The sequence below is a fragment of the Lissotriton vulgaris genome, chromosome 4_1 (genome assembly GCF_964263255.1).
Source record: "Lissotriton vulgaris chromosome 4_1, aLisVul1.2, whole genome shotgun sequence".
Classification (NCBI taxonomy): domain Eukaryota; kingdom Metazoa; phylum Chordata; class Amphibia; order Caudata; family Salamandridae; genus Lissotriton; species Lissotriton vulgaris.
This window is the reverse complement of record NC_141691.1, coordinates 610,067,136-610,080,891: the sequence shown is the minus strand read 5'-3', so window position 1 is coordinate 610,080,891 and position 13,756 is coordinate 610,067,136. Positions and strand designations below refer to the sequence as shown.

The 13,756-nt window shown below is 41.7% G+C and overlaps 1 protein-coding gene across 1 annotated transcript in view; it reads left to right on the top strand.

Annotated features, from left to right (window-relative positions):
* The window catches only part of TARP (TCR gamma alternate reading frame protein), a 394,614-nt gene that overhangs the window by 370,892 nt on the left and 9,966 nt on the right, over positions 1-13,756 (top strand). Inside the window, exon 4 of the mRNA XM_086966829.1 lies at positions 7,541-7,882. Within this exon, the coding sequence (XP_086822955.1) occupies positions 7,541-7,882 (342 nt within the window). The remainder of the gene's footprint in view (positions 1-7,540; positions 7,883-13,756) is intronic.

Below are 13,756 nucleotides of genomic sequence, written 5' to 3'. Positions count from 1 at the left end.
ATAGCCGCACATCCGCTACATGCAACAAGGTACACTGCGGAAGGCAGCAACTGGGAGAATACGTTGCTAAATGTCTCCTTGGAGAACATGATGGTGACTGTGCTGCTCATGAGAGGAAGGACTATGCCAACTCATTGCCCAGCAGGCTCCAGTGAAGAGTCCTCTAACGACCCCATTTGCTATGTCTTTAGAGGCGCAATCCCTGCAGCTGTTTAGGCACACAAGTCATGATATGTTAGTGAGCAGCTTGGGTAAGGAAGGATTACATACTGTGGGAGAAACTTTCAATTTCATTTTATTCACGGATGCACATAAGGCATTTGCAATCAGACCAGGTCGGTTCCTTCACTAAACTAGGTTAGCTAATGTGGCCAGAGAGGTATGAACCAAATTATAAATCACATGTAGACTTATCCAAGCTTGGTGCACTGTTGAAGCTGTGGCGGAGGTGTAGAATGGTCTCACAACTATACAGAGGCCCATGGCTGAGAGAAAAAGAAAAACACTGTGGTTGAGGCACTAATGGAAGCTTCATCTAGTAGAACCCCTCAAAGATAACGGATGGGGGATGACCTCCACTCAAGTCTAGAGAGAATCGAGTAATTGTAAATTTAAGCTGACAGACTTTCACTTTCTTAGTCACACTTACCAAACCCTGCAGAAGCTCAAGACATTATATATGGAAAACTCCTCCACCTGTCCGAGATGTGTGGAAGGTGTAGCCTCGTTATAATATTGTGTATAAAAGATCTGTTCCTGTAGATTAATTGCGCGGTACTGCAGGGGCGGCCTTAGGCATGTGCAAGCTGTGCACCTGCACAGGGCCACCAAATCCCAGGGGCCACCACGCCAATATATATCCTTAATATAATAATCCTTTGAGGATGGATATATATTTGCGTGGAGGCCCTTGGCAGGGATTTGGCGGCCTCTGGCTCTGTTCCACTTCCAAACAACCTGACCCCTCCTCTTCACTGGCCTCCGCGCTCTGCCCCGCCCGGACCTCCTCTTCCGGGGCCCCCTGCCTACCCTCCCTGCCCAGGGCCGCCATGAGCCTAGAGGCGCCCCTGGGTACTGAGAGAGAGTGGTTGCAAGACTGCACCCTATAACAGACACCATCCCGGCAGCCTCTATCAAACAATGCCTACGTGGCATTATTCAAGGCCCAGGAAAGACAAAATGAGACACAGATTTTCAGTCCTGGGGACAGTGCTGGCAAAACGCGGAATAGCTATTCTCCGGCTGCATTCCCGAGGACCAGCAGAAACATCCTGAGAAAGAGATTTAACAGAATGGGCCCAGGCCGAGGAGCGCCCATTATGGTAAAGACCAGTCCATGAGAGTTACTATGAGAGATGACACGACTGCAAAAGGTTTAGGCACCTCAGCTGATGTGATTCAAAGTTCTCTGCTCCATCAGCCTGTCAGTGACTTCAAGAAATAGACACAGAAAAATGTCTCGAGAAGTTGAGAAGAGTTCCATTCTCTAACTCAATGTCACCAAACTACCTGGTAGAATAAAGTTATGTGTCTTAATAAAGGGTAGAATTACATATAAATGAAACAGATCAATCGAGAATACCCTGTGGTGAGCTATGTTTATTCTGTAAGAAATGTATGATTAGTCACTGACCTCTTCTCTGTCAGATTACCCTATCGACAACAAGGTAGCTCAACGTAAGTGTGTTGCTTTGGACTGCAGCGTTTCTTCTACACCTAAAAATGAGAAAAATGTTAAAACAAATATAGTCGTAGAATCTGTGTTGTAGAGGTTTCTATTATTAGTGAGTCTTTTATGCAGGAACCTCAAATTTTAAGTAGGAATCGTGTATGCCAGATGACATTGTTTAACAAGCCATTTAACTATTTTCCTAACTTATCATGGGAAGATTTGGAAAGGTTAACAGATGAGTTGTCCACATATTAATGAGCTCGTAGCAACTATTCAAAGTTATAAAATGTTTATTCAATGTTTTTCTGTTTTGCAATCATAGTACAGAGAAATAAAACCTGAAAATTGAACAAGGGGTTTAAGTGGGTTTTATATAGTGGTGCTGGAACATTTTTTACATTGGGGGTGCTGGGGTCTGGGATCACGGTAAAAAAGGGGGTGGTGATGGACGGAGCATCTGAATCAATCAAACACTCACACCCAGTCAAAAGATCTGGGTTTAATCCATCACCGTTCTTTAGCCCACTCTGCCACCCCAGTTCAGACATGGCTATATGCAAATCAGTCTGACCCTGTGCTCATGGGAACAGTACAGCCCGAACTGCCAAGCCATGTCTTCCCTGGGCCGGAGCATCTGAATCAATCAAACACTCACACCCAGTCAAAAGATCTGGGATCTGATCACAGCATCGCATTGATATATTGTGTGATAAAGATATCACACCCACTATATAGATTAGCACTATGTCAAACTGAATAGCTGTGGAGTTACAAATAGTATATGTATACTTCCATACCTTGAAAATAAAGTTGCAGTTGATATAGTGGATCCAATATTTTTGTAGGTCGATATTGTTGACCTCTTATATAGTGACATACAACCGGAAGTTTTTTGAACAAACAATACATGGCAATCATAATAACATGCCAGTACATAAAAGTAACATAGGTTTTTTATGGTTACGGTTACACATGAAATAGTGGATCCTATATCGTGTGAATAACACAACACTGACGCGTTTACAAAGTGCTTTTATGAAAGCTAGAGGGCAAAAATGTTGCAACATTTTTTAAGATGTATTTGGCCATCCCTTTTTTCATTTTATTTCCACAAATGTACTACTTTAATCTGGATAATGACGGTGTGGCTGAAAGTGAAAGAGAAAATGTTGTCCAAGTAATGGGCACACAGGAGGCACTCTGGGTGCAGGAGATTGTCACATAAGACAGACATTGGATATAACTCATGGTCACTTGTCAGGGGCAACAGATGTAAGTTATGGACACCTTACATTAAGTTGTCAGTGACAGACTTGCATCACTACAATACAGTAGGCATGTATCACGAACACACACTTCAATTCACAAATTAAGGCAATCTCCTTTGCTCTGGAGCAATCGTCATAGGAATTCCAAGCTGCACACTTGATTTTGCTGGAGGTTTTCCATTAGCTAGTTCTTAATGTCAACTTTCTATAGTAGATGGCATCGCAGTAGATGGCATATCGTGGCAACTTGCCCCAAAGCCAGATATATAGTGCGTAATGTCACTTCTTCAGATAATGACTTCACAGGAAATGGCATAACACGGTGTGTGTTCGAAAAGTTTAATTAGTATTACGTGGTGATTCAGCCCTTGAGATACCTCATTGCCTCTCAGCATAACTCCACCTTACCTCTTGCCAAGGCCCAGTGTGACGCCTTCCTTACTGACTCTCTGCTTGATAATGCTTAAGCCTATGGGCACTGATTAGTCCCTAGTCACCCGTTTATTGGCAGCACCCAAACTGAGCCATCTCTGGAGAAACCCCACTCTTTTAATAACATTCAAAGTCTCCTAGATGTTAATAACACCCAGTCTTTCAGCTCTTCGCAATAACTAGATACTGTGGTATCTCGCCCCTGCTAATAGAAGCACTATAAGGATTTACATTACACAGACTTTGCTAGTGCTTGATGCTGCCTATGCCCTTTCTGCTCTGAATATTGTACAGATACACCCTGCTGTAGAAAGCACCTGGACACAAGCTCTTCTGGAAGGTGCCCAAACCGACTCTGCCATGGATGGCGCCCAGAGTCACTCTGATCTGGTTATTTGTCAGACTCCTTTCTCCTTATCTCTGGACTTACACTGATCGAAATAGTCCCCAGGCTCACCATGCTCTGGTGTCTGCCAAGACTCATTTTGATCTAGACATCTCTCAGCCACCCTCTGCTGAGGACAGCACCCGAATCCTCTCTGCCCTGGACAGCAAGCACGTCAACGCAACTCTGGTGAGGGCCCAGGATATTCCCTGGGCCAATGGAATTATGTGGCACAGCAAGGCTAAATTATCTGGCAGAGCTGAGTAAAGTATGTTGCAAGAAAAGGCAAATTATGCAGCATTATGCAGCACATTTTGTGAAAGTATTTCTTCATTATGAGAATTCTGCTAGTCGGTTTTTAAAGTGTTCAGAAATGTGGCGCTCAACTAGTTACGGTAGGATAATAGTCAATGAGTTCTCAAAAGGATATTTTGGTTGGTGCTTCTTGGCCAGAGGAAAACCTTAACCTCTGTAAGGAAAGAAGGACGGGACCTCCTTTTCTGTGAATTGGGCAAGAGTCCAGAGCACACAATAAGCGTAAACAGACTGGTTTGTCTGAGAGTAGTTGTAATAGGGATAAACCAGACAAAGCGTATAATTTTCAAAGGTTTTATTCACCCACAGTGTTCCCAACCTGGGAATCACTGTAAAACAGAAATCCAGCCGACACATGTTTCGTCACAACATATGGCTGTGACTCTTCAAGGCTGGAAGAGAATAATCAAAATAATAATAAATAAAAAGGAAAACAAAGTTGCGTCACTGTGAAAAGGGGGATCACCCGTGATGTGGAAACCAACACAGAAGGGGTAGGAAGATGAAAAGGTTTTTTTGTGTGTATTTAGCATTTGCTGAAGTTTAATCAATTCAACAAAAACACACTGTAAATACCTAGTGTCAGAGACAGAACCATTGTGTGGTGACTTCCGGCGCAATTGGTGTAAAACAGGTCATCAGTCTAAGTTTACGACACATACTAGGTACCGTGCAAAAGTGTAGTGAGGCAAAAACAACTGGTATAGGAAAACATAAGCGAGTCACGAGATAAACACACTTAATTATGTCGAATATATACAGTGATTTGGGTAGAAAAAAGCTTCTCAAACTTTCAGAACAAAATCCATTGTTAATGCGACATATGCGACAAAGTTTAAGATGGAAAGGTGCATCAAAATTATTTCAGATGCGCATAATTAATGTCTGTGGGGAAATGTAGGAGAATATATAGTGACTAATTCATAAACAATTTAGTACTGTATTTTCCAACCAGATAAACAGTTTCTTAGTGCAACATAACGGGCAAAATTTCAGGAGCAATGTGCCTCATAGTTTATGCGATATGTTAATTAGTTTCCTGTGGAAAAACAGCGGGAAATGAAAAGAGACAACCTCATAAACTTTTCAAAGGTCTCAACCCAGTATCGTATTTCATACTTCCAGTATAATGACACATATGAGATGTGAACCTAATTGTATCCCTCAGTAAGGTTATTGTACCCAAGTAAAACTTCTTGTTGCGGATTCGGAAGGAAAATACCAATTGTTTATAGTCCAATGCGGTTTAACAATTATTAGACAGTTTGGTAAATGTAAGTGCGTTTTAAGTCAATAAACATCCCTAATCAAACGGGTAGCCAAAACTCAGCTCAGCGTGATTCTGTTCTGCGCATTTAGAAATGAACACCACAGATAAACGATTGAAATGTGAATTACGGCATCGTCATTGTGCACGGTTTACTGAGCCCAAAGCGCTCCAATAAAACCACCACTACCGTGTCACCGATAAACGGGTAATTTTACGGTTTTGAGAACAAGTTAATTATTGATGTACAACTGTGAAAAGGGAAAAATTAAAAGGTCTAATAAGTGAAAGGAATGGTAAGGAGTACGGGCAGCATAAGTGCCTGATTTGAATGATCAAGGACGTGGTCTGCAGAGGGTGAAAGGGATAGAAAAGGAAAGGTGAAGTTAGACTTCCCTTTCCGGTGCTCAGTTTAAGGACAATAGTAAGAAAGGTAACCTAAAAAGAGGAAGGGAACACTCACCGGGGAACCGGTGATAATTCCAACCCGGTCCTAATCGGGTGGTCTAAAAATTAAACGGGCGGCACTAATCGGGTTGCCGGTGCCGGTCTGTAAGTAACAGGACTTGTCGTATCTACAAGTTCTGGAGAGCAGTGGCTGAAACGGAAAAGGGGATTTTTTTAAAAATGGAAGTCCTCGGGATTTGGCAATTAATTCAGCCCGAAGGTAAACGGAGACTTGAGTTCTTACCCGTATTTCGCCAGAGTAGTTGCGTCGACCTCAATCGGTTTCCAAGTGCGGGAACATTGACTGAGGCCGGCCACGCCCCTTTTAAGGAAAAAAATAATAAAAGGCTAGACCGCTCATATGTAGAGACCGTAGGTACGTATAAAATGGTCAGAGTCTATTGCTTTACAAAAACATCAAATGTCACACATCAATATTACAAATTATAAATTATCAACAGTCGATCCATGTAGTGCAAATTTTATTTAAGCACATTGTTAACTGGATACTTAGTATCATTCAGTAAGTACCAGAGATTGTCGAGTCGAGACAAACATATGAAAAAGCATATCAATTACTTCATTGAATCAAAAAATATTTAAGGACACAGGTATGAATTAGATGCATAGCAAACCTTCATGTGTAAAAATGATAATTGTCAACGATTCACACATATTATCTGCATTGTGACATATCTACGCGCTCATAGTGATGAAGAAAAAGAGGTAGTTAGATGGGATGGGTGTGATGGGGTAAAGGTGGGGACTGGGTAAAGGTTGTTGTGACCATAAAACAATCACAGTGAAATTCAGTAATGTCATGCTCCTTTGTAGACACAGATCACGAACATCAAATATAAAGTTTAACTAACATTTAAAGCAGTACACCGCACAATACTTGTTACCACCTGAATCAGAATTGGATTCCCACACCCTCCTTCAGCTCCCTCAGGGTTCCTGCACACTTGCATGAACCAGTTATCTCCCTAAACTACAACAGTGGGCGGAGGCTCTGCAATGGAGCCAATCTACACAACCTGTGTCCTTAGCCAAGCTCCAGGGAGAGGTCCTGGCCCGATGGATCTGCTGACGAGACTTTACTTACCCTGGCAGCTCAGTCCCGCCAATAGGATGTGTTACCTGCCCATTGAGCTCAAGGAGCTTCGTATGGCAGCAGAAGGTTTCAACAGGATATGAAGAAACCCATGGCTGATCTTGGCCTGGCCTTCTCATTGCAAAGGCTGGGAGTGCAGCCATTAGCACAGAACAGGTCACCTCCTCCTGTGGAAAGGGAGAGCAAGAGTTTGCTCCTATGATTGTATCCCAATACCAAAACTTACAAAGGGCCCACAGGTCCAGTAGGGTCAGAGGCATAGGAGACTGATCCCGCCCACCATAGCAGGACGACTTACAAAAACATCTTTTAAAACATCCCCTTTCTCCTCTTCACTGGCTCATTGAGGGGGGTTTCCACCACAGCCTGCTACCAAGCTGAGTGAAATCTGCTGCTTTTTGGAAGATACAGGAGCAGTGGGGGTGCTGCCTCACCCACCACACCCCGTCGTTCTGTGCCCCTGGATTTATGTGCAAATTAAAAGTAATATTGTGCCACACGTAACAACACCTCTCCAAAAGTGCTTTCGTTCCTTTGTGACCTGAATCTTCATGTCTGGATAATAACTGTTCTTTGTCCTATAAATGGAATTTGTTGATATTTACAAATAATTGTATTCTCTTTCTGATTTCCCTTCCAGATCCAAATTCACCCAATACAGAAGCGAAGGGACCCAAGGCAAAGATTCTGCCTCCTTCTCTTGCAGAGATACAGTCAACAGGGCATCTGACATACCTGTGCCACCTGTCAGATTTCTTCCCAGAAGTCATTAAGGTGACTTGGACCGAGGAGGGCGGGACCACCGAACTAGAAGCACTGACTGGAGATGTCAAAGAAAATATTAATACGCATTTATACTCCGTTAGCAGCTGGCTCACAGTGCCCAAAGCAGCCTTGAACAAAAGATATGTCTGCAACTATCAACATGAAGGGATCCAGACGGGTGAAAACAAAGGCAAAATCATGACCACACTTGAAAACGGTAGGTACTTAGATTTCCTTGATTATGTTCATTTCATTTTTATCTAAAGAGTTAATATAGGTTTATGGCACATGTGGCTTCATGATTCTGCATGTGTTATTCAACCTCCATCTACTTCGATCATGACTTCCTATTAAAAGGAAGTAAAGGTTGGGGGGTAGAAGGCCACAGAATAGAAAACAGTGGACCAAGCACAAGACGTCTCTAGTTAAGTGATGCTGAATAAAAATAACAAGAATGTTTTAAATTGATATACAAAAACAACATCTATCTAACTGAGCTCAAAAAGGAGTCTGAGGTCCCTATAAAAAACAAAAGCAATGTAAAGCGGTTGCGGGATTTAGGCATAGTCGAAAGCATTGAAATAAATGATTTTCTGGTATGGTACTACTTGCCAGTGAAATCACAGAATATTCCTCACAGTCACTCTTGCTTGTGCACCGGTGTGCTGCCCATTCTCCTAGTAAAGGTTTCAAAAAAAGTCGACTACTTAGTTTTACCAGTAATGATGGCTGCACAGCTAACCTTAGGGTTTTATAAGCTATTAACCTTAATGAAAGGTTAATTGGAAAATCTATAAACCTCCTACAAATAAGCTTATGTCATGACAATTTCCTCAGCCATATTAGCCAGGCTGATTACAGGACCAATACTCGAATTTAAGTTAACGTTTTTGATTGCATTAGGTATTGTCCTTTCGAAAGCACTATTCTGCTTTCCTTGTGTAGTAAGTGATGTAGACTTTAGACTTTACTGATTATCCCAATCTAAATAGTATAGCTATCAACAGCAAGTAAATCAGGAGTTAAACCTGATTCAAACACTGCAGTGAGTAAATAAATGATGGAGGTTTTGCTTACATCAATGGGGTCGCCAAATACACACCATTTACCTCTTTGACATCATTACAGTGGAGGACCAGTCTAGGGTAGGAAACTAACTGTGCAGAAGAATAAATCCGAAGGAGGCAGAAAAAACCTCACTTGATAGACATCTGACCTACCTTTACAGCTAATTACTGGAGTTATAAAGAACAAAGGGGCATATGTCTCAAAAAATACTTTTTCGATTCTCAATTTGCGATTTTTAGAGAATCGCAATTAGGGAATCGCAAAATGCAATGTATGTAGGATTCGCTAAATATTTTGTGAATCCTACATATTCGCAAATAAGGAATACCTTCCCATTCATTCCTATGGGCTAGGAGGCCCATAGGAATGAATGTGCAAACATAATAATCTGTAGATTCCCCCTTCCGTGGATATGAGATGGTGGTTGGCCCAATTCTCTGAAGTAAAAGAAATTCAGCTTTGATTGCTCCCCACCCCAACTTTTTGGTATAACTTTTGTGACTGTGACCAGCTAAAAAATGCAACCCATGGGCGCCCTGGTTAAAAAAGACAACTGTTTTTATTTCCAAATTCTCTTTACCATCCCTCTAACAAGACAGAACCCATGCACAATTGCAGAGAGTACAGAAGCGGAGAACAGAAGTGAAAAACTTTTTTTTTCCACCCACTGGTTCTCTTGCCTACCTGGCTGACAAGTACACCGTACTCAGTTGCTCTTGGCACATCTGCAGCCATGAAACCATCCGACGGGAGACAAAGAAGTACCAATAAGAAAAAACAAGGCAACAGACGTTTTCAAGATACTAACACTCCTTGACAGGAATTTGTGCCAAAACCTTAACCTTCTCGAGGCAGGCGGTACGAGGAGAAAGTTGTACATTGCTCCTTATTTTTCCAACTTTACATGTGTGTTGCATTGTACAGCACACATACAAAGAGGTAAAAGCCTTAAAGGAAAGTTTTTGCATGAGAATGGTCCCCTTCTGTTTCAAAACCTATCATTTAGAGAACGCACGCACCCTTGCACTATGGTGCAAGGGTCTGTACATTGCTACATGGTAGTCAAAAGTGCGACAGCGGCCAGGGAGGGAAAGAGCGAGCCATATCTAAGCAGACATGGTGTATTTTCTCCCTCTCCCTTTGACTCAAAGCAGCGCAAAAGCTCAGAAGCTTTGGATGCTGCAAGGCTTTGCATTAAATATTAGTAAATCTAGGATCTTACCTCATTGACATTTGATAGGAGCATGCTATGAAACCTTCATTTCCAGCAGGTGCATTTTATGAGCAAAAAAATCCAATGGTCAAGTTAAATTCTTATTACCTATCTCCATTATTAGCAGCTTTCTGATATTAAATATATTCCACCTGAGGTGAGCCTTCGTTCCTTGCTAAACACCGGCACAGTTCTGTCTGTGATCACACCTCATTCATATCTTTTATTGGCCCATGCGTGATAGCTGCTACTTCAAAGGCATAGCCATACATCTCCAAAGAAGGCAGAAAGGAAGCCCCAGGGGCTCACCAAGAAGAGCAGCAACTTTGAAAGGCCTTTATAGCACATTTTTAGTGTTGAATTTTTTTTTTATTATTAAAAGATTTTTAAATGAAAATACAGAAATACAGACATAAGTAAATAGATAATAAAATACAATATGAAAATGATATAATTATACATAGGATATTTTAAATGTGGAAAAGCAAAAATAGCAATTATTCTATAAGCTATAAAGCGAAAAATAGCAGAAAAGAAGAAAGCAAAAGAATGAAAGGAAAAGAGAAAAGAAAAGAAAAGAGAAAGGAACAAAGAATCCCAGAGTAACTAGAGAAAGAGGAGGAGAAGAGGAGACCGAGACAAATGAAAAGGATTAAGGAGCAGGATAAAACCAGGAAGAGTACACAGACGTAAAATAAAAATGAAAATGATTAAGAAGGAATAGCAGACGCTGGGGAGGAAGGAATGGAAACAGAGTCACTATCCACCGTGGCTTCTATGAATGGGGACCATGTTTGAAGGAAAACAGAAGCCTGATCTTGCAAATTATAAATTATACGTTCATAAGAGGCTGTTTGTACCATGGCCACCAGCCACTCTTCCTGAGAAGGAGATGAGGAAGACTTCCAATGGCGTAATATACAGATTTTGGCCGTAGCCAAAGCAGTATGAAGAAGACGAGTCTGGGGTTTTAACAATGTCGGGAGACCTCGAAAAACATGTAAAATAATATTTGCAGAAGTAAAGGGTAAAGGTAAGGACATGATAGATGCCAGAGTCTTTCTAATAAAAAGCCAAAATGATCTAGTACGGGGGCATTCACAAATAATGTGTGTAATATCACAGCCAGAAGCACAACATCTCCAGCACAAAGAGTGTGTAAGCAATTTAGCATGATGTAGTTTAGATGGAGACCAGTGCCATTCATGGATGATTTTGAAAATGCAAAATTTGAGACGAGCCTCTCGGACACCTTTATGTAAACCTTCCAGAATTTGATCCCATTGAGTAATGGAATATGTAACTGATAAGCGAGATTGCCACTTTAATTGAAGAGCTTTCGAGAGGGGTTGCGAAAAGAGAGGATGCAGGAAAGTTTTGTAAAGACCAGAAGTCACACCTTTAAGATTTCCCCACAAATGTAAATTAGATAAAATAGGAGATACAGCCAACAAATTGGGTGGAGAGCCTAAATGTTTTGTGATGGTTTGTTGAAGTTGAGTATATTGACGGGATTGTGTGGATGGTAAATGGAATTCCTCACTGATTTGAGAAAAAGATTTAAAGTTATTCTCATGGAACAATTGTTCCAAAAAGTGAACACCAGCCTCCTGCCACAGAGGCCATGATATCATGCGACCATAAACACGAATGGCCGAATTGGACCATAAAGGAGCTTTGACGTGAAGCCGCGGGTTAGATTTAAGTAAGCGATGGCTTCTTTGCCAAGATTTATGCATAGCAGATAAGATAGGATTTTTAGGGTCGGAAGAACTGGAACCTTTACCATATAAAATGGACAAGCCAAGACTAGAGGATAATAAGTGACGTTCAAGTGGGACCCATTGAGGTATGTCCTTAGACGTGGGCAAAAAGAAGGAAAGCTGTGAAAGATGGAGGGCGAGTGAGTAATGCTCAATAGAGGGAAGACCCAAGCCACCATGTAATTGGTGGGATTTGAGTTTGGCCAAGATAATACGTGGCTTAGCCGTGCCGCAGATAAAAGATTTTATTTTGGAGTCAATGGACCTTAGAATAGTCAGGGGAATGTTTAAAGGGAGCATACCTAAAACATAAAGAAATCGCGGTAGGGTGACCATCTTAACCGCCTGAACCCGTCCCCAAAGAGATAAGCCGAGGACTTTCCATTTATCGAAATCTCGTTGCATTTGTGCAATCAGCGGTGTTAAATTGTCCATAACTATATTATCCAATCCTCTGTTAATGAATACTCCTAAATATTTAAGGCGGGAAGATTGCCAGTGAAATGGAAAACCGGAAATTGCAGCTTTTGTAGTACCAATGGACATAGGCAATGCTTCACTCTTATCCCAGTTAATCTTATAACCGGAAAAAGAAGAGAAATTATTTATGATGCGAAGAAGAGCAGGGAGAGAGCGGGGAAGATCGGTAAGTGTGAGACGAATATCATCCGCGTATAAATACATTTTTGAATGACCAATTGGAAGAGGAACTCCAACCACTGCAGGTGATTGATGTATTGCAGCAGCCAAAGGTTCCATTGCTAGAAGGAAAAGAAGAGGGGAAAGAGACCAACCTTGACGAGTACCCCGTCTGATTGGAAATGGAGTAGAAAGGAAACCGCCACAGTTAACTTGAGCTGAAGGACTATCATATAGCAGACGCACTTTAGCTATAAATTGGTCGCCTAAACCAAATCGTTGCATTATGGTAAAAAGATACTCCCATTCAATACGATCGAATGCTTTTTTGGCATCTAAAGAAAGGAGTATGGTATTACTAGCAAGATTTTTAGCTGACCATAAGGCATGGGAGAGAGTACATAAATGATTTCGAGATGAACGACCAGGAACACAGCCTACCTGTGAATTGTGGATTAAAGAAGGTAAAACCTTACGAAGACGTGATGCGAGGATACTTGCAAGAATCTTAACATAAGAGGTTAAAAGAGAGATAGGGCGGTAACTACCACAAAGCAGAGGATCCTTACCAGGTTTTGGTAAAACAGCTATGATGGCCTTGTTGGAAATAGAACCAAGAGAGGAGTCTTCTGTGGCTTCTGCAAATGCGGCATGTAGAGTATCAACCATACTCTGACCAGTCCACTTGAAAAATTCAGGGGGGAAACCATCCTCACCTGGTGCTTTATGGTACGGTAAAGTAGCAATAGCTGAGGAAATTTCCTCCTTCGTAATAGGTCCATCAAGTAGAGCTCTACCATCATCAGAGAGTAGTGGAAGATGTACCGTATCCAAAAAATTGGACATCTCTGACGTGTCAATGTGAGTGTTTGGTGAATAGAGAGATCTGTAAAATGAAGCAAATTTATTAACGATTTCTTGCGGTCGAGTAAGCATATCGCCAGAACTTCATGTAATAGCGGGAATTGCCATAGCAGCCTCCCTCTGACGCAATTGCGCAGCCAGCAGCCGGCCAGCTTTTTCACCTTGCTCGTAGTGACACCCTTTCATCCTTTGTAAGGCATATTCGGCCTTAGAAGTAAAAAGACTGTTGAGAGACATGCGTGCCTGTTCCAACAATTTACGATTTTGAAGGGTTGGTTTTGAAACATATAATTAGGAAAGTCGGCCAATGTCTTTTTCCAAATCAGCCTGTTTGGAAACATTCTTCTTGTTATATAGAGCAGCGTCCCGCATAAGTTGGCCTCTGATAGTTGCCTTAGCCGCTGCCCATACCGTTCTTTTAGAGGGGATTGAGTCCCCATTATTCAAAAGGTAGTCCCGTAGGTGCGACTGCAAGAGAGGTTTACCAGATGGTGTCTTATTTTTATTAATGTTTAAACGCCATGATTTGCGCCCCGGACTGGAA